This window comes from Taudactylus pleione, unplaced genomic scaffold, assembly GCF_031769625.1.
Source record: "Taudactylus pleione unplaced genomic scaffold, aTauple2 ptg000577l, whole genome shotgun sequence".
Classification (NCBI taxonomy): domain Eukaryota; kingdom Metazoa; phylum Chordata; class Amphibia; order Anura; family Myobatrachidae; genus Taudactylus; species Taudactylus pleione.
In genome coordinates, this window is record NW_028284979.1 from 384,434 (window position 1) to 405,624 (window position 21,191).

Below are 21,191 nucleotides of genomic sequence, written 5' to 3' on the forward strand. Positions count from 1 at the left end.
TGCCCTGCTGCCAATCATTGCCCATCACTGCCCCACTGCCAATCACTGCCCCGCTGCCCATCACTGCTCATCACTGCCCTGCTGCCGATCACTGCCCTGCTGCCAATCACTGCCCATCACTGCCCTGCTGCCAATCACTGCCCTGCTGCCAATCACTGCCCATCACTGCCCTGCTGACAATCACTGCCCATCACTACCCATCACTGCCCTGCTGCCAATCACTGCCCATCACTGCCCTGCTGCCAATCACTGCCCCGCTGCCAATCATTGCCAATCACTGCCCCGCTGCCGATCACTGCCCTGCTGCCAATCACTGCCCATCACTGCCCTGCTGCCAATCACTGCCCCGCTGTCAATCACTGCCCCGCTGCCAATCATTGCCCATCACTGCCCTGCTGCCGATCACTGCCCTGCTGCCGATCACTGCCCATCACTGCCCCGCTGCCAATCACTGCCCCGCTGCCAATCACTGCCCTGCTGCCCATCACTGCCCTGCTGCCAATCACTGCCATGCTGCTGATCACTGCCCTGCTGCCAATCACTGCCCATCACTGCCCCGCTACCCATCACTGCCATGCTGCCGGTCACTGCCCTGCTGCCAATCACTGCCCATCACTGCCCAGCTGCCAATCACTGCCCCGCTGCCAATCATTGCCCATCACTGCCCCGCTGCCCATCACTGCCCTGCTGCAAATCACTACGCATCACTGCCCTGCTGCCAATCACTGCCCATCACTGGCCCGGTACCCACTGCCCCGCTGCCCATCACTGCTCATCACTGCCCTGCTGCAAATCACTACCCAGCTGCCAATTGCTGCCATGCTGATCACTGCCCATCACTGCCCTGCTGCCAATCACTGCCCTGCTGCCCATCACTGCCCTGCTGCCGATCACTACGCATCACTGCCCTGCTGCCAATCACTGCCCATCACTGGCCCGGTACCCACTGCCCCGCTGCCCATCACTGCTCATCACTGCCCTGCTGCAGATCACTACCCAGCTGCCAATTGCTGCCATGCTGATCACTGCCCATCACTGCCCTGCTGCCAATCACTGCCCATCACTGCCCTGCTGCCAATCACTGCCATGCTGCCCATCACTGCCCTGCTGCCAATCACTGCCCTGCTGCCAATCACTGCCATGCTGCCAATCATTGCCCATCACTGCCCCGCTGCCAATCACTGCCCCGCTGCCAATCACTGCTCATCACTGCCCTGCTGCCGATCACTGCCCTGCTGCCAATTATTGCCCATCACTGCCCTGCTGCCCATCGCTGCCCTGCTGCCGATCACTGCCCATCACTGCCCTGCTGCCAATCACTGCCCTGTTGCCGATCACTGCCCTGCTGCCAATCACTGCCCATCACTGCCCATCACTGCCCATCACTACCCATCACTGCCCTGCTGCCAATCACTGCCCCGCTGCCAATCACTGCCCATCACTGCCCTGCTGCCAATCACTACCCCGCTGCCAATCACTGCCCCGCTGCCAATCACTGCCCTGCTGCCAATCACTGCCAATCACTGCCCTGCTGCCAATCACTGCCCATCACTGCCCTGCTGCTCATCACTGCCATGCTGCCGATAACTGCCCTGCTGCCGATCACTGCCCTGCTGCCAATCACTGCCCATCACTGCCATGCTGCCGATCACTACCCATCACTGCCATGCTGCCGATCACTGCCCTGCTGCCGATCACTACCCATCACTGCCATGCTGCCGATCACTGCCCTGCTGCCCATCACTGCCGAGGAGATGCAAAGTCACGATGGTCCGATCATCGATAGTCTGATGTATCAATGACCTAAATGTTAAAAAAAATTATATTAATGTTGTGTTTCAAAAAAAATATATATTTTTTAATAAAACGGTGTTGGATGAGTTATAAATAGATGTTCTCAACCTAATTCAATCATAGAAAACTGATAAGCTCAGTGGTTATGGGGCCCATTTAACATTAACTATATGCGGCATACTCCCCAAAAACACCCAACAATGGCCACGGCGCATGTGTGGTCTGTAGATTACGCATGTGCTGCCCAGTAAAAAGACCACTTACACGGTCACCTCACGCCAAGCACATCGTAGGGGCCGGCTTCTTTCGGATCCCCTGTCCCGGTGGGTAATATGTGATACATTTGGCCGATATGATCGCATCCTACAATGCGATCATGGGAGCAAATATCGCGCCCAGATCGCATCGTGTATGTGGTCATTGATAACTGGACCCCTAAGAGATGAATACTGCTGACGCAATGCTATATATACTGTCTATACTAAATCTGCTGGCAGAGATTATCATTTACAGGTGGTCGTGTTGTTTTGTTACACGTATTTGCAGGTACGCTGAGGAGGACACTGACCTCTGGCTGCCTCGCATGGTACTGCAGGGGCCGTCCTTTCCCGGGGCTCCCAGTTCTGCTGCTAGTGTGAGTATATACAGACGTGATGGCTTTCTGTTTGTGAGGATTTATTGGAGATTATGGAACAATTCATAGGGGCCTATTCATCATTACTAAAAACTCAATGGAGGTAATTAGGTTTAGAGCTCACATGGAGTCCTACCTAATTACCGGAGGATTCATCATTCCTCCTATAACTATCTATTCCCAAAAGCTGTCATTTTTGGTGCGCATGCGCAGTTACATCCATGAAAGCAGTGCATGTGCGGCACTGCTTACATCTGCGGTAATTCTGTGTCTCGCCCCCTCCTGTCCCCCACTTACCGCTGCAGCCACCTCTGGCTCCATCTGCTGCTCTGACACTGTGTTCTCCCGGCAGAACACAGTAAAGTTTAGGAAAAAAAAGTTTGTTTTTTTTCTAAACTTTACTGTGTTCTTCCGGGAGAACACAGTGTCAGAGCAGCAGATGGAGCCTGAGAAGCGACCAGAGTGACGGAGGGAGCCGGCAGAGGACATGCCCAACTGACAGCAGGTAAGTATCACCCGCTATACGTCACCTCAGAGTGGCGTAGAGCAACACCATCAAATTCCGAAAATACAGAATTTTTGGAATTTGATGGATAGCATAATTTCTACATCCCCCGTACTAATGTACTAATGTATGGGGAGTGTGGAAAGTAACGCGGCAGACTTACACAGGAAATATCAGTGATATCTCCTGTGTTAAGTGTGTTCATGAATACTAAAATAACGGTAATTAAGGAAAATGTCCTTTAAAACCGTTATTTTAGTGTTGATGAATAGTCCCCTCAGTCTCATAGGCTGCAGATAAGACACAAGGGCTAATGTTCGTTTACAACTGATATAAGATGAAAATGTCTTAGCTACTGTATGTCCATGTTGCAAATGAGAGAACCTGAGGGCCTGATTCAGCAAGGAACGCAGTTGCTTATACACACGCAATCGGCTGATTGTTGCGTCATCCGCATGTATAGTAGTGCGTGAACCAGCCACTGCGATCGGGATTACGTTCGCAGTGACTATGCAGACCCATCACAGAGTGATTGTCAGTTTGATCAGGGCGCCTTGCGCAGTGAAAGAGGGTTTGCGATTATAGATACAATTCTCCAAGAATTGCGACAGTTATAACCTGAATTCTCTTGAACCAGCGGTAATGGCAGTCTTCTGATGGCGGTGATGCACCAAGATGCGGCCAGCTTAGTAGCCCCTCTCAGTAGCGTTGTGGGATAGCTATGGAGGTAGAGATAGGGACAGAGAGTATGGTAGCAGTTGCTGTAGATTAGAACGTGATAACGAGGGCGTATGGGGTGACTCTGCTACACTGGACATTTGTGCTGAGGTGTTTGGTTCCATGCTAGGCGTGTTCCCCAGGTGCTGATTACCGGCACAGGTGCGTTGTGCTCTTTCCAGCTGGATGACATCCGTGAGCAGACAGATCCCTTAGTAGGCAGGATTGGGAGGGAGCTTCGGGACTTAGTGCCTGGTAGTACATGGAAGAAGTTTCCTAATTTGTGGTCTGATTGGCTCCTCAGAGGTGTTTGCTGGAACCTTGTCATAGTCAGTCCCTGAAGATGGCGTTACCCTGTTCTCCCTCAGGGGGAATCCCGGCCAGAGAGGACCTGGAGCTGCTCTCAGTGTAAGGATTAGGTAACTATGCTTAGTACATGAGCAGCTTCACGTCCGGATCACACCCAGAAGTGACAACGTTATCTGCGACTTCATGTTTTACTCATCCAATATCAGATCCCTGCAATAGAATGTTATGATTTGGGGTATTACCAGAAAGGTTAATGTACAGGCCCCATAATGTGTCTAGGTATCATTTGCTCTTGTATTCACCAGTCTATGCTCCGGTTCTGATTTCCTAAATGCTCCTTTCCCTCTCTCTGATCACCACCGTATCACATGCACGCTATCCGCCATTGCGTTATCCTCTCTCCGATCACCACCGTATCACATGCACGCTATCCGCCATTGCGTTATCCTCTCTCTGATCACCACCGTATCACATGCACGCTATCCGCCATTGCGCTATCCTCTCTCCGATCACCACCGTATCACATGCACGCTATCCGCCATTGTGTTACCCTCTCTGATCACCACCGTATCACATGCACGCTATCCGCCATTGCGTTATCCTCTCTCCGATCACCACCGTATCACATGCACCCGATCCGCCATTCCGTTATCCTCTCTCCGATCACCACCGTATCACATGCACGCTATCCGCCATTGCGTTATCCTCTCTCCGATCACCATCGTATCACATGCACGCTATCCGCCATTGCGTTACCCTCTCTACGATCACCACTGTATCACATGCACGCTATCCGCCATTGCGTTATCCTCTCTCCGATCACCACCGTATCACATGCACCCGATCCGCCATTGCGTTATCCTCTCTCCGATCACCATCGTATCACATGCACGCTATCCGCCATTGCGTTACCCTCTCTACGATCACCACCGTATCACATGCACGCTATGCGCCATTGTGTTATCCTCTCTCCGATCACCACCGTATCACATGCACGCTATCCGCCATTGCGTTATCCTCTCTCCGATCACCATCGTATCACATGCACGCTATCCGCCATTGCGTTACCCTCTCTACGATCACCACTGTATCACATGCACGCTATCCGCCATTGCGTTACCCTCTCTCTGATCACCACCGTATCACATGCACGCTATCCGCCATTGCGTTACCCTCTCTATTAGTGAGAAAATATGAACTCTTCATTTCCAACAACTTTCTCTCACGTCTCCTGATATTGCAGTAACACATCTCTACCAAACCCTAGAAATAGCCCTCACATTACACGCTGGCTTAGATGTCAGATGTCAGCCATGGCAATCTAAAGTAACATCTACAAAAACTCTCTCCTAAAGTAGATCATCACTGATATAACATAAATCTCGTCCTCCCATATAAGACTACTGTATCTACCACTCCTGTAGAAAGGTTCTGGACACTGCCAAACAAACCGATATCCAATCTGTCATCTCTGCTCAGACTTCTAATCCCAAACACAATTTATTTTACCTTTGTGTCAGTCAGGACAGGGCTCGACAAATCCTGGTCGCCAGGTCGCCACGGCGACTAAGTTTTCAGACCTGGCGACTGGATTTTGCTAAGCCTTGATGGGATCAAGTGGCTAATCCCAGCATCGGTGCAGGGGCAGGCAGGGCGGTACAGCCGGTACTCCTGTACTTATTACATTATAATACATTTAAATCTCGCCCCCCCTTCCCACACAAAACTACTGGCTACTATCATTACCCAAGAACTTGCTTCTTACATAAAGGACAACATTGATAAGATCTAATATGAAACGTCCACTTCTACCTCAGCCAAAACCTTTGCATTTCCTTCCCTGAAACCTTTGGTACCATCTCTTCATTCGATCCCAAAAAATAATTCACTCATCTTCCTACTCTACTACCCCTCCTATCCTGAAACAATATAAATTCTGATGCAAACTTCTCTAAAGCAGATTCCCCTCCAAGCGCCTTCAGAGACTTGTCTACATCCAGCTTACACAACCTATTGCACTGATTACAGTCCAACATCCATTCCCAACACTCGAGAGACTGCACTGACTATGGTGATGAATGAATGGATCACTACTATAATAAATCTGAGAAATATTACTCTAATCTCTCTGCTGTATGTGACACAGTGACCACTCTCTCCTCATACAGACACTACATCCCCAGGTCCTCAGGTCACTGTCCTATCCTGTGTCTCATCCTACTTATCTAATCACTCTCTCAGTGTTCCCCTCTCTGGGTCTCTGCTGCATGTGACACTGTGACTGCTCTCTCCTCATACAGACACTACATCCCCAGGTCCTCAGGTCACTGTCCTATCCTGTGTCTCATCCTACTTATCTAATCACTCTCTCTGTGTTCCCCTCTCTGGGTCTCTGCTGTATGTGATACTGTGACCGCTCTCTCCTCATACAGACACTACATCCCCAGGTCCTCAGGTCACTGTCCTATCCTGTGTCTCATCCTACTTATCTAATCACTCTCAGTGTTCCCCTCTCTGGGTCTCTCTGCTGTATGTGACACTGTGACTGCTCTCTCCTCGTACAGACACTACATCCCCAGGTCCTCAGGTCACTGTCCTATCCTGTGTCTCATCCTACTTATCTAATCACTCTCTCAGTGTTCCCCTCTCTGGGTCTCTCTGCTGTATGTGACACTGTGACTGCTCTCTCCTCGCACAGACACTACATCCCCAGGTCCTCAGGTCACTGTCCTATCCTGTGTCTCATCCTACTTATCTAATCACTCTCAGTGTTCCCCTCTCTGGGTCTCTGCTGTATGTGACACTGTGACTGCTCTCTTCTCATACAGACACTACATCCCCAGGTCCTCAGGTCACTGTCCTATCCTGTGTCTCATCCTACTTATCTAATCACTCTCAGTGTTCCCCTCTCTGGGTCTCTGCTGTATGTGACACTGTGACTGCTCTCTCCTCATACATACACTACATCCCCAGGTCCTCAGGTCACTGTCCTATCCTGTGTCTCATCCTACTTATCTAATCACTCTCTGTGTTCCCCTCTCTGGGTCTCTGCTGTATGTAACACTGTGACTGCTCTCTCCTCATACAGACACTACATCCCCAGGTCCTCAGGTCACTGTCCTATCCTGTGTCTCATCCTACTTAACTAATCACTCTCTGTGTTCCCCTCTCTGGGTCTCTGCTGTATGTGACACTGTGACTGCTCTCTTCTCATACAGACACTACATCCCCAGGTCCTCAGGTCACTGTCCTATCCTGTGTCTCATCCTACTTATCTAATCACTCTCTGTGTTCCCCTCTCTGGGTCTCTCTGCTGCATGTGACACTGTGACCGCTCTCTCCTCATACAGACACTACATCCCCAGGTCCTCAGGTCACTGTCCTATCCTGTGTCTCATCCTACTTATCTAATCACTCTCAGTGTTCCCCTCTCTGGGTCTCTCTGCTGTATGTGACACTGTGACCGCTCTCTCCTCATACAGACATTACATCCCCAGGTCCTCAGGTCACTGTCCTATCCTGTGTCTCATCCTACTTATCTAATCACTCTCTCACTGTTCCCCTCTCTGGGTCTCTGCTGTATGTGACACTGTGACCGCTCTCTCCTCATACAGACACTACATCCCCAGGTCCTCAGGTCACTGTCCTATCCTGTTTCTCATCCTACTTGTCTAATCACTCTGAGTGTTCCCCTCTCTGGGTCTCTCTGCTGTATGTGACACTGTGACTGGTCTCTCCTCATACAGACACTACATCCCCAGGTCCTCAGATCACTGTCCTATCCTGTGTCTCATCCTACTTATCTAATCACTCTCTCTGTGTTCCCCTCTCTGGGTCTCTCTGCTGTATGTGACACTGTGACCGCTCTCTCCTCATACAGACACTACATCCCCAGGTCCTCAGGTCACTGTCCTATCCTGTTTCTCATCCTACTTATCTAATCACTCTCAGTGTTCCCCTCTCTGGGTCTCTGCTGTATGTGACACTGTGACCGCTCTCTCCTCATACAGACACTACATCCCCAGGTCCTTCGGTCACTGTCCTATCCTGTGTCTCATCCTACTTATCTAATCACTCTCTCAGTGTTCCCCTCTCTGGGTCTCTGCTGTATGTGACACTGTGACTGCTCTCTCCTCATACAGACACTACATCCCCAGGTCCTCAGATCACTGTCCTATCCTGTGTCTCATCCTACTTATCTAATCACTCTCTCTGTGTTCCCCTCTCTGGGTCTCTCTGCTGTATGTGACACTGTGACCGCTCTCTCCTCATACAGACACTACATCCCCAGGTCCTCAGGTCACTGTCCTATCCTGTTTCTCATCCTACTTGTCTAATCACTCTGAGTGTTCCCCTCTCTGGGTCTCTCTGCTGTATGTGACACTGTGACTGGTCTCTCCTCATACAGACACTACATCCCCAGGTCCTCAGATCACTGTCCTATCCTGTGTCTCATCCTACTTATCTAATCACTCTCTCTGTGTTCCCCTCTCTGGGTCTCTCTGCTGTATGTGACACTGTGACCGCTCTCTCCTCATACAGACACTACATCCCCAGGTCCTCAGGTCACTGTCCTATCCTGTTTCTCATCCTACTTGTCTATTCACTCTCTGTGTTCCCCTCTCTGGGTCTCAGCTGTATGTGACACTGAGACCGCTCTATCCTCATACAGACACTACATCCCCAGGTCCTTAGGTCACTGTCCTATCCTGTGTCTCATCCTACTTATCTAATCACTCTCTCTGTGTTCCCCTCTCTGGGTCTCTCTGCTGTATGTGACACTGTGACCGCTCTCTCCTCATACAGACATTACATCCCCAGGTCCTCAGGTCACTGTCCTATCCTGTGTCTCATCCTACTTATCTAATCACTCTCTCAGTGTTCCCCTCTCTGGGTCTCTGCTGTTTGTGACACTGTGACTGCTCTCTCCTCATACAGACACTACATCCCCAGGTCCTCAGGTCACTGTCCTATCCTGTGTCTCATCCTACTTATGTAATCACTCTCTCAGTGTTCCACTCTCTGGGTCTCTCTGCTGTATGTGACACTGTGACTGCTCTCTCCTCATACAGACACTACATCCCCAGGTCACTGTCCTATCCTGTGTCTCATCCTACTTATCTAATCACTCTCTCAGTGTTCCCCTCTCTGGGTCTCTGCTGTATGTGACACTGTGACTGCTCTCTCCTCATACAGACACTACATCCCCAGGTCCTCAGGTCACTGTCCTATCCTGTGTCTCATCCTACTTATCTAATCACTCTCTCAGTGTTCCCCTCCCTGGGTCTCTGCTGTATGTGACACTGTGACTGCTCTCTCCTCATACAGATACTACATCCCCAGGTCCTCAGGTCTCTGTCCTATCCTGTGTCTCATCCTACTTATCTAATCACTCTCTCAGTGTTCCCCTCTCTGGGTCTCTGGTGTATGTGACACTGTGACTGCTCTCTCCTCATACAGACACTACATCCCCAGGCCCTCAGGTCACTGTCCTATCCTGTGTCTCATCCTACTTATCTAATCACTCTCTCAGTGTTCCCCTCTCTGGGTCTCTGCTGTATGTGACACTGTGCTCTCTCCTCATACAGACACTACATCCCCAGGTCCAGATTTTGTTACCATCGGGCTCCCTCTTCGCAGCACCAGAGGTTGGGGCTCTCTCCTGAGCTGTGGCTTCCATCTGCAGTATGCAGTGCACTATGCTTCTCTCCCAAAGTTCAGAGGATCATCCAGGCGGACCAGAGGCAGCGGACGCAGTAGCGGGGCTTAAGGTAAGTAATTTTTTGTGTGGTTTCTTGTGTAAGTGGCTTCACTATAGGGGGCATAAATTCTGGGTCACTACTACAGGGGGCATTACTATTGGGGGCAGTACTACTGGGGTCACTGAACAAGGGGCACTACCACTACTGGGGGCAATGAATAAGGGGCACCACTACTGGGGCACTACCACTCCAGGGGGCACTGCATAAGGGGCACTACCACTTCTGGGAGCACTGCATAACTGGGGGCACTGAATAAGGGGCACTACCACTGTGGACATTGCATAAGGGGCACTACTACTGTGGGCATTGTGTAAAAGGGGCACTACTACTGTGGGCATTGTGTAAAAGGGGCACTACTACTGTGGGCATTGTGTAAAAGGGGCACTACTGCTGTGGGCTTTGTGTAAAAGGGGCACTATTACTGTGGGCTTTGTGTAAAAGGGGCACTACTACTGTGGGCATTGTGTAAAAGGGGCACTATTACTGTGGGCTTTGTGTAAAAGGGGCACTATTACTGTGGGCTTTGTGTAAAAGGGGGCACTATTACTGTGGGCTTTTTGTAAAAGGGGCACTATTACTGTGGGCTTTGTGTAAAAGGGGCACTATTACTGTGGGCTTTGTGTAAAAGGGGCACTATTACTGTGGGCTTTGTGTAAAAGGGGCACTATTACTGTGGGCTTTGTGTAAAAGGGGCACTACTACTGTGGGCTTTGTGTAAAAGGGGCACTATTACTGTGGGCTTTGTGTAAAAGGGGCACTACTACTGTGGGCATTGTGTAAAAGGGGCACTGCAGTGTGACATACATGAATAAGGGACACTACTATGTGGTGTAATGTGAATCAGGGATGAATCAAGATTGTGCTACTGTTAGGCGTAATTTGAATTGGGATACTATTGTGTGACCACACCCCTTTTTTGGCGCGTGCTGTCCCTTTGTTAACAATAAACTCAGAGGCAGAGGGGGGCGAGTTCCACCACTTCTCTAGGAACACTTTAAGCTCTGGTGTTATCTGTCTGACCTATTCTCTCCAGGTCTGTCACCCCCTGTGTTGGCCACGTTACTGTTGCCTTCCTGCCATTTCATCTTGGATTTCCTCTCACCTCCTCAATATCAACACATATACCACATTGCAGAAACAATGGCACTCGTTATCTCCTGTATTGATTATGTCAGTAGTCTCCTTACTGGTCTTCTCCTAACCAGACTGTCACCCCTATTCTGGATGCAGCGGCCAGGCTGATCCTACTCTCAGAGTGTTCTGCTGCTGCTGCTGCTACTCTGTCAGTCCCTCCTTCGGTTACCTGTATTATACCAAATTCAATATAAAAAGGACCTGGTTTTGAGGAAACGGCAAGTGCCGAGAAACACGTCAAGTCTGCCCTTCATAGCTGAGTCCTTTGGGGATCGACATCCCGCACACGGCACACACTGCTTGTTGCTGATCCACGCTGCAGAGATTTCCGTCTGACCAGTTAAGAAAACCCAGCGGGCGAACAGCCGCAGCCGCGAGTACACTCGTAATGGATTAATCCTGAACAGCCCTGCGACTCGGAGTATTAGAAGCGGAATATAAAGGCACCATATTACTGAGGCAGTGATAGAAAAGCCTCTTATCATTATAGGTCATACTTCTGTGATTTGTGTCCATGTTCTAATATCACTATCTCCGGTGAATGTTCAATTTCTCATTTTCTATCCCGATGCTGGGACTCTCTCTCTACAGGTGACTCCTTATTGATAGGAGATCTAACATTGGTGTTTTATTGGGAAATTCATATATTTCCCCTGTAAATTTTCTATCAGAGGAGACTACAGTATGTGCAAAAGGACTGAGACCTGTTGAAATCCCTTTAACCACTGGCTATTGTACACATAGAAATCCAACCAGTTTGTTCTGACATTCAGAAGTATAAGTGAGGAGTTCTAATTCCATTATTGTATCTATCTCAGGACACAATTGAAATGAACTGGCGACAGTGTTACAAACTAATACAAACCTGACATTTAAGGGTCCACAGGGGGATGCAGTCAGGATACCGGCGGGCGCTATCCTGCCCACCAATATCCTGACACTGACAGCTCGACAGGGGACTAAAGACAGGCGTCGAAATCCTGATGCCTATCATTAGCCCCACTACAATATACCGAACGAAGGTAAGACGGATGCATTAGCGTCTAGCTGCAGGAGGGGGTGGGACGGTTAGGTTACAGTGCCAGGAGGGGGGGTTAAGTTTAGGCACAAACGGGGGGGGGTAGTTAGGTTTAGGCACTAGGGGGGTGGTTAGGGTTAGGTACCACTAAGGGAGGGTTAGGGGGGGTTAGGTTACTTACCTGCCCCAGTTGGGAATTAGGACCACCGGGATTCCACTGTCGGTATTTGATCCGGCGGCAGTTCAGCCACCTGCATTAAGTACCAATTCCGTCCACAGGTTAAATTTAACTGTGAATGTGAAAGAAGTTTACAAATTCTAATCTATATTTATTTTTATTATAATATTTGTGTATTTTTTTATTACAATATTTGTATGTATTTTTATATTGCTTTTGATTTTTTTATGTGTTTATAATTTTATCTTTTTTTGGTCCACCAAGGGTTATTAAATTGTTTTTATTGCCTACAGTCAGGTGTTTAAATATTGGGACATTGACAGAATTTTCAGATTTTGGCCTCTATTCACCACCACAATGGCTTTGAAATGAAACAAACAAGATGTGATTTACCTGCAGACTTTCAGATTTAATTTGAGGGTAATTACATCCAAATCAGGTGAACGGTGTAGGAATTACAACGGTTTCTATATGTGCCTCCCACTTTTTAAGGGGCCAAAAGTAATGGGACTATCAACTCAAAAGCTATTTCATGGACAGGTGTGGGCTATTCCCTCGTTATTTCATTATCAATTAAGCAGGTAAAAGGTCTGGAGTTGATTCTAGGTGTGACATTTGCATTTGGAATCAGTTGCTGTCAACTCTCAATATGAGATCCAAAGAGCTGTCACTATCAGTGAAGCCATCATTAGGCTGAGAAATCAAAACAAACCCATCAGAGAGATAGCAAAAACATTAGGTGTGGCCAAATCAACTATTTGGAACATTCTTAAAAGAAAGAACTCACCGGAGAGCTCAGCAACACCAAAAGACCCGGAAGACTATGGAAAACAACTGTGGTGGATGACAGAAGAATTATTTCCCTGGTGAAGAAAAACCCGTCACAACAGTTGGCCAAATCAAGAACACTCTCCAGGAGGTAGATGTATATGTGTCAAAGTCAACAATCAAGAGAAGACTTCACAAGAGTGTATATAGAGGGCTCAACACAAGATGTAAACCATTAGTGAGCCACAAAAACAGGAAGACCAGATTAGAGTTTGCCAAACAACATCTAAAAAAGCCATTACAGTTCTGGAACAACATCCTATGGACAGATGAGACAAAGATCAACTTGTACCAGAGTGATGGGAAGAGAAAAGTATGGAGAAGGAAAGGAACTGCTCATGATCCAAAATATACCACCTAATCAGTGAAGAATGGTGGTGGTAGTGTCATGGCGTGGGCATGTATGGCTGCCAATGGAACTGGTTCCCTTGTATTTATTAATGATGTGACTGCTGACAAAAGCAGCAGAATGAATTCTGAAGTGTTTCGGGCAATATTATATGCTTATATTCAGTCAAATGCTTTAGAACTCATTGGACAGCACTTCACAGTGCAGATGGACAATGACCCGAAGCATACTGCAAAAGCAACCAAAGAGTTTTTTAAGGCTAAAAGTGGAATGTTATGCAATGGCCAAGTCAATCCCCTGACCTGAATCCGATTGAGCATGTATTTCACTTGATGAAGACAAAACTGAAGGGAAAATGCCCCAAGAACAAGCAGGAACTGAAGACATTTGCAGTAGAGGCCTGGCAGAGCATCACCAGGGATGAAACCCAGCGTCTGGTGATGTCTATGCGTTCCAGACTTCAGGGTGTAATTGCCTGCAAAGGATTTGCAACAAAGTATTAAAAAGTGAAAGTTAGATTTAACATTGTTTAGTTTGTCCCATTACTTTTGGCCCCTTAAAAAGTGGGAGGCACATATAGAAACCGTTGTAATTCCTACACCGTTCACCTGATTTGGATGTAATTACCCTCAAATTAAATCTGAAAGTCTGCAGGTAAAGCACATCTTGTTTGTTTCATTTTAAAGCCATTGTGGTGGTGAATAGAGGCCAAAATATGAAAATTCTGTCAATGTCCCAATATTTATGCACCTGACTGTATATGCAGGTGTATTGATTAGGCCTATTTTGTGATAGCGCTCCATTGTTTGTGTTTTCTATGTCAATATAAAATATGTCTGCTTACATTTAAGGCTATTAACCAAACGTCACCAACATACTGTACATCTCTTCACTTATCTCACAGCCTGTCCCCTCCGCTCTACACAGGATCTGCGTCTCATACGCCCCTGACTGTCACGGTCGTCTTTATTTGTTGATCCGAATCGAAACCCTTGGGTCCAGACTGAATAGGAGTGTAGCTGAGGTTAGGGACTTTCATTTAAGAAATACCGAAGCTAAACTGGCATTGGCAGGAGGGACAGAATCCAAGACCAGGCCTTGGACCAGACCACGGTAGGGAACTCGCAGCTACAGGACCCTGGAACCGATTGTGGAGAACTTAACCCCGGAACCTGAATCCAGTACTCAGAGCTGATACCAGAAATGAGGACCTCAGGCCAGCGAGCTGACTACAGGTGCACAGACCTGGAACCTGAGACTCAACGCTAGCCCCGGCTACCAGACACTCGGACACAGAGACCAGTCACCTACCACCAATGGTATGCTAGCATATGGAGTGGTTACTAGTGGCACTTGCAGGGAGACGGGCACTAGATGTAAGCGGAGCACTTGTGGAGAAACAGGCCCTTTGGTGAATGCAGAGCTCCTGCTGAGAAACAGGTACTTAGTGTAAGCAGCGCACTTGCTGACAGTGGCGTCCCTCCCCGCGGTGATACTCGGTGCGGGGAGGGATGCCATGCGCGCGTCACAACCGAAAAGGGGGCGTGGCCTCATAGGCAGGGGGTGTGGCTTCGTAGGCAGTTCACACAAAACTTACATATGTTCTCTTTTTACACTCGCACATTTCGCTGATTCCAGGTCAACACTGCTGGGGATGTAATTATGAGACCGGGGGCCACGATGCCGCCGGTCTCAATCCCGACAAGGGATTTAAGATAGGTGTTGGAATACAGATGCCTATCTTAATCCCGATGCTGGAATCCAGGAGGACGACAGCTCGAACGAAGGTAAGCCGAGGCGCTCTTAGTTTTAGCCAGCGGGGGTTAGGTTTAGGTAGCATAGTGGGGTTAGCGTTAGTTTTTTTGGGGGGGGGAGGTTAGGGTTAGGCACCCCTAGGGGGGAAGGTTAGGGTCAGGCACCACTGGGGTGGTTGGCACGAAGGGGGAGGGTTAGGGTTAGGCAAGAAAGGGGGAACTTAGAGCCTAAACCTAACGGGGAGGGTTAGGGGTGCTGTTAGGGTTAGGCTACAAGAAGGGAGGGTTAGGGAGAAGGTAACACCATCGGGGCGCCCCTATCAGTATATTGACAGGTGGCATCCCACCAGCCGGCATTACATACCCATTCCCACTGCTGTGTGATTGGCTGGACCAATTTGATACATGAGGATTAGAACTACATATTGCAAACTCCTGTTTCTCTATAGAGTGTAAGCTTGTGAGCAGGGCCCTATCACCGCTCTGTTATTCCCCAGTTTCATGTTTTGTTCCCAACTGTAATAGCGCCGGAACATACTGTACTGGTGCTTTATAAATGTTAACAAATAAATAAACGAGTATTAAAAAATAAAGTAAAAAAAGGCTTAGACCTTTGTGCCACATTTTTTACTAAACCATTTGACATATTTCCGGGACCATTTTTAGAAGGTACTGAGCTCACCTTACAGCCTTCATCACTGAATAGAAAGCGAATAGCTGAGGCGGGTTACAATCAATCAGTAAATGTGCATTAGTACAGATAAGAGGGATAAAACAGGTCCAACCCGTGATGTGAAACTATATCCTGTCATCCTGGGAGCCGCTGTCCAGCTAATACTTGTACATAAAGTAATAGATTATTTCTCGGCTAAATGTATTTGTAATATATAAAAACTGAACTCTCCTTAATATTATGCTGTCTCATTGAATACACATTATTCTTTGATGGAGAAAAGAATTGTATGACATTATTTTGCTGATATAAGTTATCTCACTGTGTAACTATAAGCAACCGCTGGAGTTGTGACCATTCCTCACTTGCTGCCACTCTGCGCGCCAGGTCCAGGACGTCGCTGCCGAGCGTCTTGCTCGCTCAAAATGTGCGTCTTACCAGTAACGTCACTAAGGGAAAACGGGCGGCACCGAGAGTCAGCTTACTCAGGCTGGCCGGTTTGCAAGCCCAACAGACTGCGTACGTCAGTGCTGGCCACTCCTGGAAAACGGGACGACAAGCCCCATTTCCGGGAACGCCAGCAAACCCCGCCCCCTAAATGCCTCTGCCTGTCAATCAGGCAGAGGCATTCAGTGGCTTGCGTGCATCCTAGCACATACCTCCCAACTGTCCCGCATTCAGCAGGACAGTCCTGTTTTTCTGGAACTGTCCCACCCGCAGGCCGTAGTGTCTCGCGGTGGGGGGGAAGTTGAGGAGAGCACATACCGCTGCTCTGCCTAGCATGTACTACACTATAACATGTACTACGCACCCTACACTAGAACATGTACTACGCACCCTACACTAGAACATGTACTACGCACCCTACACTAGAACATGTACTACGCACCCTACACTAGAACATGTACTACGCACCCTACACTAGAACATGTACTACGCACCCTACACTAGAACATGTACTACGCACCCTACACTAGAACATGTACTACGCACCCTACACTAGAACATGTACTACGCACCCTACACTAGAACATGTACTACGCACCCTACACTAGAACATGTACTACGCACCCTACACTATAGCTGGTGGCTTTGTGGCAATTATTGCAAAATAATTCAAACACAACTCTCCTACATCATCATTACTACTCATGCCCATCAGCTGAGGTCTAGGAACAAGAAAATGCCCATTTCCTGCTGTTTTCCTTTACCCTCAGTATGTGCCACCATGATGTTATTCCCCTACAGGGGTATGCAGACGGGAAGCCGGCGGACCTAATCCAGACAGCCGGCTTCCCAACTGATTAATCCCAGCGAGGGTTAAATGACAGGTGTCTAAATGTAGACGCCTGCCACTTTACCGCCGCCAGGAGACCGGCGCCCGCATTCCGATTGAAGGGGCGCCGAGCGCGGATAGCCGCGCGGGGGGGGGGTTAGGTTTTACGGTTCCCGGGGGGGGGGGGACTAAGGGTCAGACACCCCCCCTGGGGGGTTAGGTTTAGGCTAGGGGACGGGGAGGTAGCACTTTGGGTTAGGCACCCCTCGGGGGACTTAGGTTTAGGCGACGGGGAAGGGGGGGTTAGATTTAGGCATCTAGAGGGAGGGTTAGGGTTAGGCACTGGGGGGGAAGGTTAGGGTTAGGCACCTCTAAGGGAGGGTTAGGGGGTAGAAATAGGTTAGTATATATTTATCTTAGACGATCGGGATTTCCTCCTCTGCCGGGATGCCACTGTCGGGATTCCAACCGCCGTAAATTATACAGATTCCCCTACAGGAGATCCCGGGTGGGAAGCGTAGAGGTGTGGCTACACGGTAATCTAATTATAGCCCCACCCACCACTGCTCACTGGCCGTGGGGGTCTGGGAGAGTCTTCTGGACAAATAGTCAAGAAAATTGTCAATTTCTATCCACTTTAGTTACACAAACCAAAACTTCATAAACGCTTCAGTTCCACAAAACCAATACAGGAAGGAACAAACCCTTACCCAGTGTAATATATTTACAGAGAAGTGAAAAAGGCATTGCATTTATATGGATCAGGTAATTGGCTGTAATCGTACCTCTTTCTGTGATCCAACAGACCTCCTCCCTAAGCTGGGTGCCCACTGACAGATCTATCGGCTGTTCCATTGAATGGGCGATATACCTGTAGTGCATCGGCGGGTGTGTACAGACGATATGTCTGTGATTGATGTCACTCACAGACATATCACATTTTCCCTGCAGCACAACCCATCTACCTTACATCGACCCGCTGACTGCCCGTACGCTTGCTGCAGGGACCTGCCGGCGACTAACCTTTTACCCCCCAGGTGTGATGTCAGCACAAACACATCGGCCAAACAATTGGTAAGTGTGTATGCAATTACCAATCGTTAGGTCGGCAGGTTGGCCTGGGGTGTACCCAGCTTTAGATCTCCTTCACCTGACATCCAATCCGACCTAAATACTCCCCTATTACTAATCAGTGGGATGATATCATTGCTCACGGATCCATCAGGCTTACCTTGCAGGAACAGACGGAACATCGGTCTTCCTTTAGGGTCCAGACTTGGCCGTTGCGTTTCAGTCCGCCTTCATGAGGGCAGTCCCCAGTGCACGATGGCCCAGATGGGCAAAGACAGTCAAAGCCACCCTCTAAGTTCACGCAAGCTGAATCATTCCAACACGTGTGTGTCTTTAGCGTGCATTCATCAATGTCTGTAAGAGAATATACATGCAGAATTATGCCTTTGTATAAGGGGTCTGTTCAGGCACGAGGCCCATCTTTGTTAGGTCTTCTGGTTAAAATAAAATCATTTACGAGGGTGATCAGATTTGCAACAAAGTATTTTTTAAAAAGGTGGATGTTCAGGATACGCGTCTGAAGACGGCGATAGAACATGATGATGGCGCTTTGTAATCATCATATTGGTTCTTTTAGGTCTGATCCCCAGAATGTTTTGCCAAGAATTGGGAGTAAAGTAGGAAAGATGTAACAATGCAAGGTGGACAAATACATTAATTATATTACATGCACGGTAAATACTGGCTGCTTTTGCATGTAGTCCACAGATGCTGGACAGCTTTATTCTTACACTACAATTTAGATCTGAGTTTGGACACAATTCTCCCATTTCTAACCCTCTCTGCATATTGTACCTCTGCCCCTCTCCCCCCTACAGAGCAGCCTGGTTATTACCAATGTGCACATTTACTGCTTCTTTCTAAAGATGCGTACACATACACACTAGACGATTTTTGTAACAATCTGCCCGATTCTGACATATCGTTCAAAATCTAGTGTGTATGGTGTATGTCGTCCGGTGCCGGCTCTCGTGGGGTCATCGGCCGCATAGTGAGGCAGTACACGCCTATCATATATATGACACGCCTCTCAGATGTAGCAGTACACGCCTATCACATATATGACACGCCTCTCAGATGTAGCAGTACACGCCTATCACATATATGACACGCCTCTCAGATGTAGCAGTACACGCCTATCATATATATATCACACCTCTCAGATGTAGCAGTACATGCCTATCACATGCATGACACGCCTCTCAGATGTAGCAGTACACGCCTATCATATATATGACACACCTCTCAGATGTAGCAGTACACGCCTATCACATGTATGACACACCTCTCAGATGTAGCATTACACGCCTATCACATGTATGACACTCCTCTCAGATATAGCAGTACACACCTATCACATGTATGACACGCCTCTCAGATGTAGCAGTACCCGCCTGTCACATGTATGACACACCTCTCAGATGTAGCATTACACGCCTATCACATGTATGACAATCTTCTCAGATATAGCAGTACACACCTATCACATGTATGACACACACCTCAGATGTAGCAGTACACGCCTATCACATGTATGACACACCTCTCAGATGTAGCAGTACACGCCTATCACATGTATGACACACCTCTCAGATGTAGCAGTACACGCCTATCACATGTATGACACGCCTCTCAGATGTAGCAGTACACGCCCACTTTACCGCCGCACTCATAGGTGCTGCTTTCACAATCGCCCTGACATGCTCTTACAAATGTAGGCAAGTATGGATTCACCTTGAAATGTCCTTGACACATACTATAAAGGCACAGCCACATGTAGACATCAAAACCACTCTCACAAATACGACATTATAATTGTGCAGTCATTCGTCAGTCTGTGCTGTGCCTACATTGAACGTTCAGTCATTCAGTGTATGCACATCGATCATCCACTACCATGCTGAGCCTGACGTTATCATCAGGTTCTACAGCATTTGCGTGCGATGATTGATGCCGGAAACGACCAGCGTAATCGTGCAATCGCTTAGTATTATAGCTAAGTGGATGTGTGCCTTTAGAGGTATAGTTACTAAAGTGAGAGTCTTTAGAAATTTAGCACCTATTGCAAGATAATAGCTAGAATCTGATTGGTTGCTATGGGCAACATCTCCACTTCTAAAACTCTCACTTTAGTAAATGAGTCTCATTCATGTGGTACGCACAGTAGGGAACGATAATCCCTATTATCATGAGTAGACATTCCTCAGTATAATCTGCACCTCTGTGATTAGAAGTGACCGATGTCCTATATAAAGATAAGAGATTATATAAGATTCCCGGATCTATCTGTCTTGTGTTAGGCACAAGTCTACACAACGCAATGGCGGAATGCGCTGAGGAAACCGTATCACCATCACCCTCCGCGCTACAGCACATTTACATCACAGGCCGTTCAGAATCAGTCTCATCACATCATGTCACACATACATGTTACATACAGTAATCATGCTCCGCTCTACAAACATTCCCAGCAAATGCGTCTCAATCCCGCTGTATCACATCCTGGGACGTGGGGGTAGGCGGGGGCACCAGAGCGAGGAAGGGTATATGGCATGTACCAGGACCAGTATACTGCTCTGCTCGGAGCGTCCCACTGTCCTACCCTCCGGAATTGGGATTCATACAGTATATACTGGTTTATATAGATTACAGTTTGCTACTCTCACCAAACACTGTAATCAGTAGGGGTTCCTCATTTCTACCTGGTATCAAAACAGAGCGGTGAAGTGTCCAAAACCAATATTGTCCGCCCCAGAGGGGTGGCTGCGTTTATTGTGATATAATTACACCACCCGCTCAGCGAAGGCGCGGCCACCTCCTGATTTTTACATTTCACGTGTTGGAAATTACGCAATCAGTTTCCTGTAACACACACGCGTGTAATATGCGCCCTGTGATTGTCGCAGAGATCAGGGATTACTATAAGTGAATCTCGCAGAACTGCGCCGTTGTTCTGGTCAGTCAGAGGAACAGACGTCACCTATAGAAAACTGATTTTTTTTTTTTTTTGCAGCAAATCTCTCTATTCAGATTCTCACGTATCCTACAACTTCCTGAGATGTGCGCAAAATGAAACAAAAGCATAAAGTCCCTGTAATTTATCTCTGGTACACCCAGATGCTGTTGTAAAACATATCGCCACAATAAAATCATGCTGTCTGCGTAGCCGGATTCATAAAGCGCCCCATA

General features: G+C 48.1%; 1 protein-coding gene across 1 annotated transcript in view; it reads right to left on the reverse strand.

Moving 5' to 3' along the window:
• Positions 1–21,191, reverse strand: part of LOC148481522 (protein kinase C-binding protein NELL1-like) — a 326,609-nt gene that overhangs the window by 47,231 nt on the left and 258,187 nt on the right. The window contains exon 4 of the mRNA XM_088453297.1: positions 18,163–18,356. Coding sequence (XP_088309423.1) covers positions 18,163–18,356 — 194 coding nt within the window. The remainder of the gene's footprint in view (positions 1–18,162; positions 18,357–21,191) is intronic.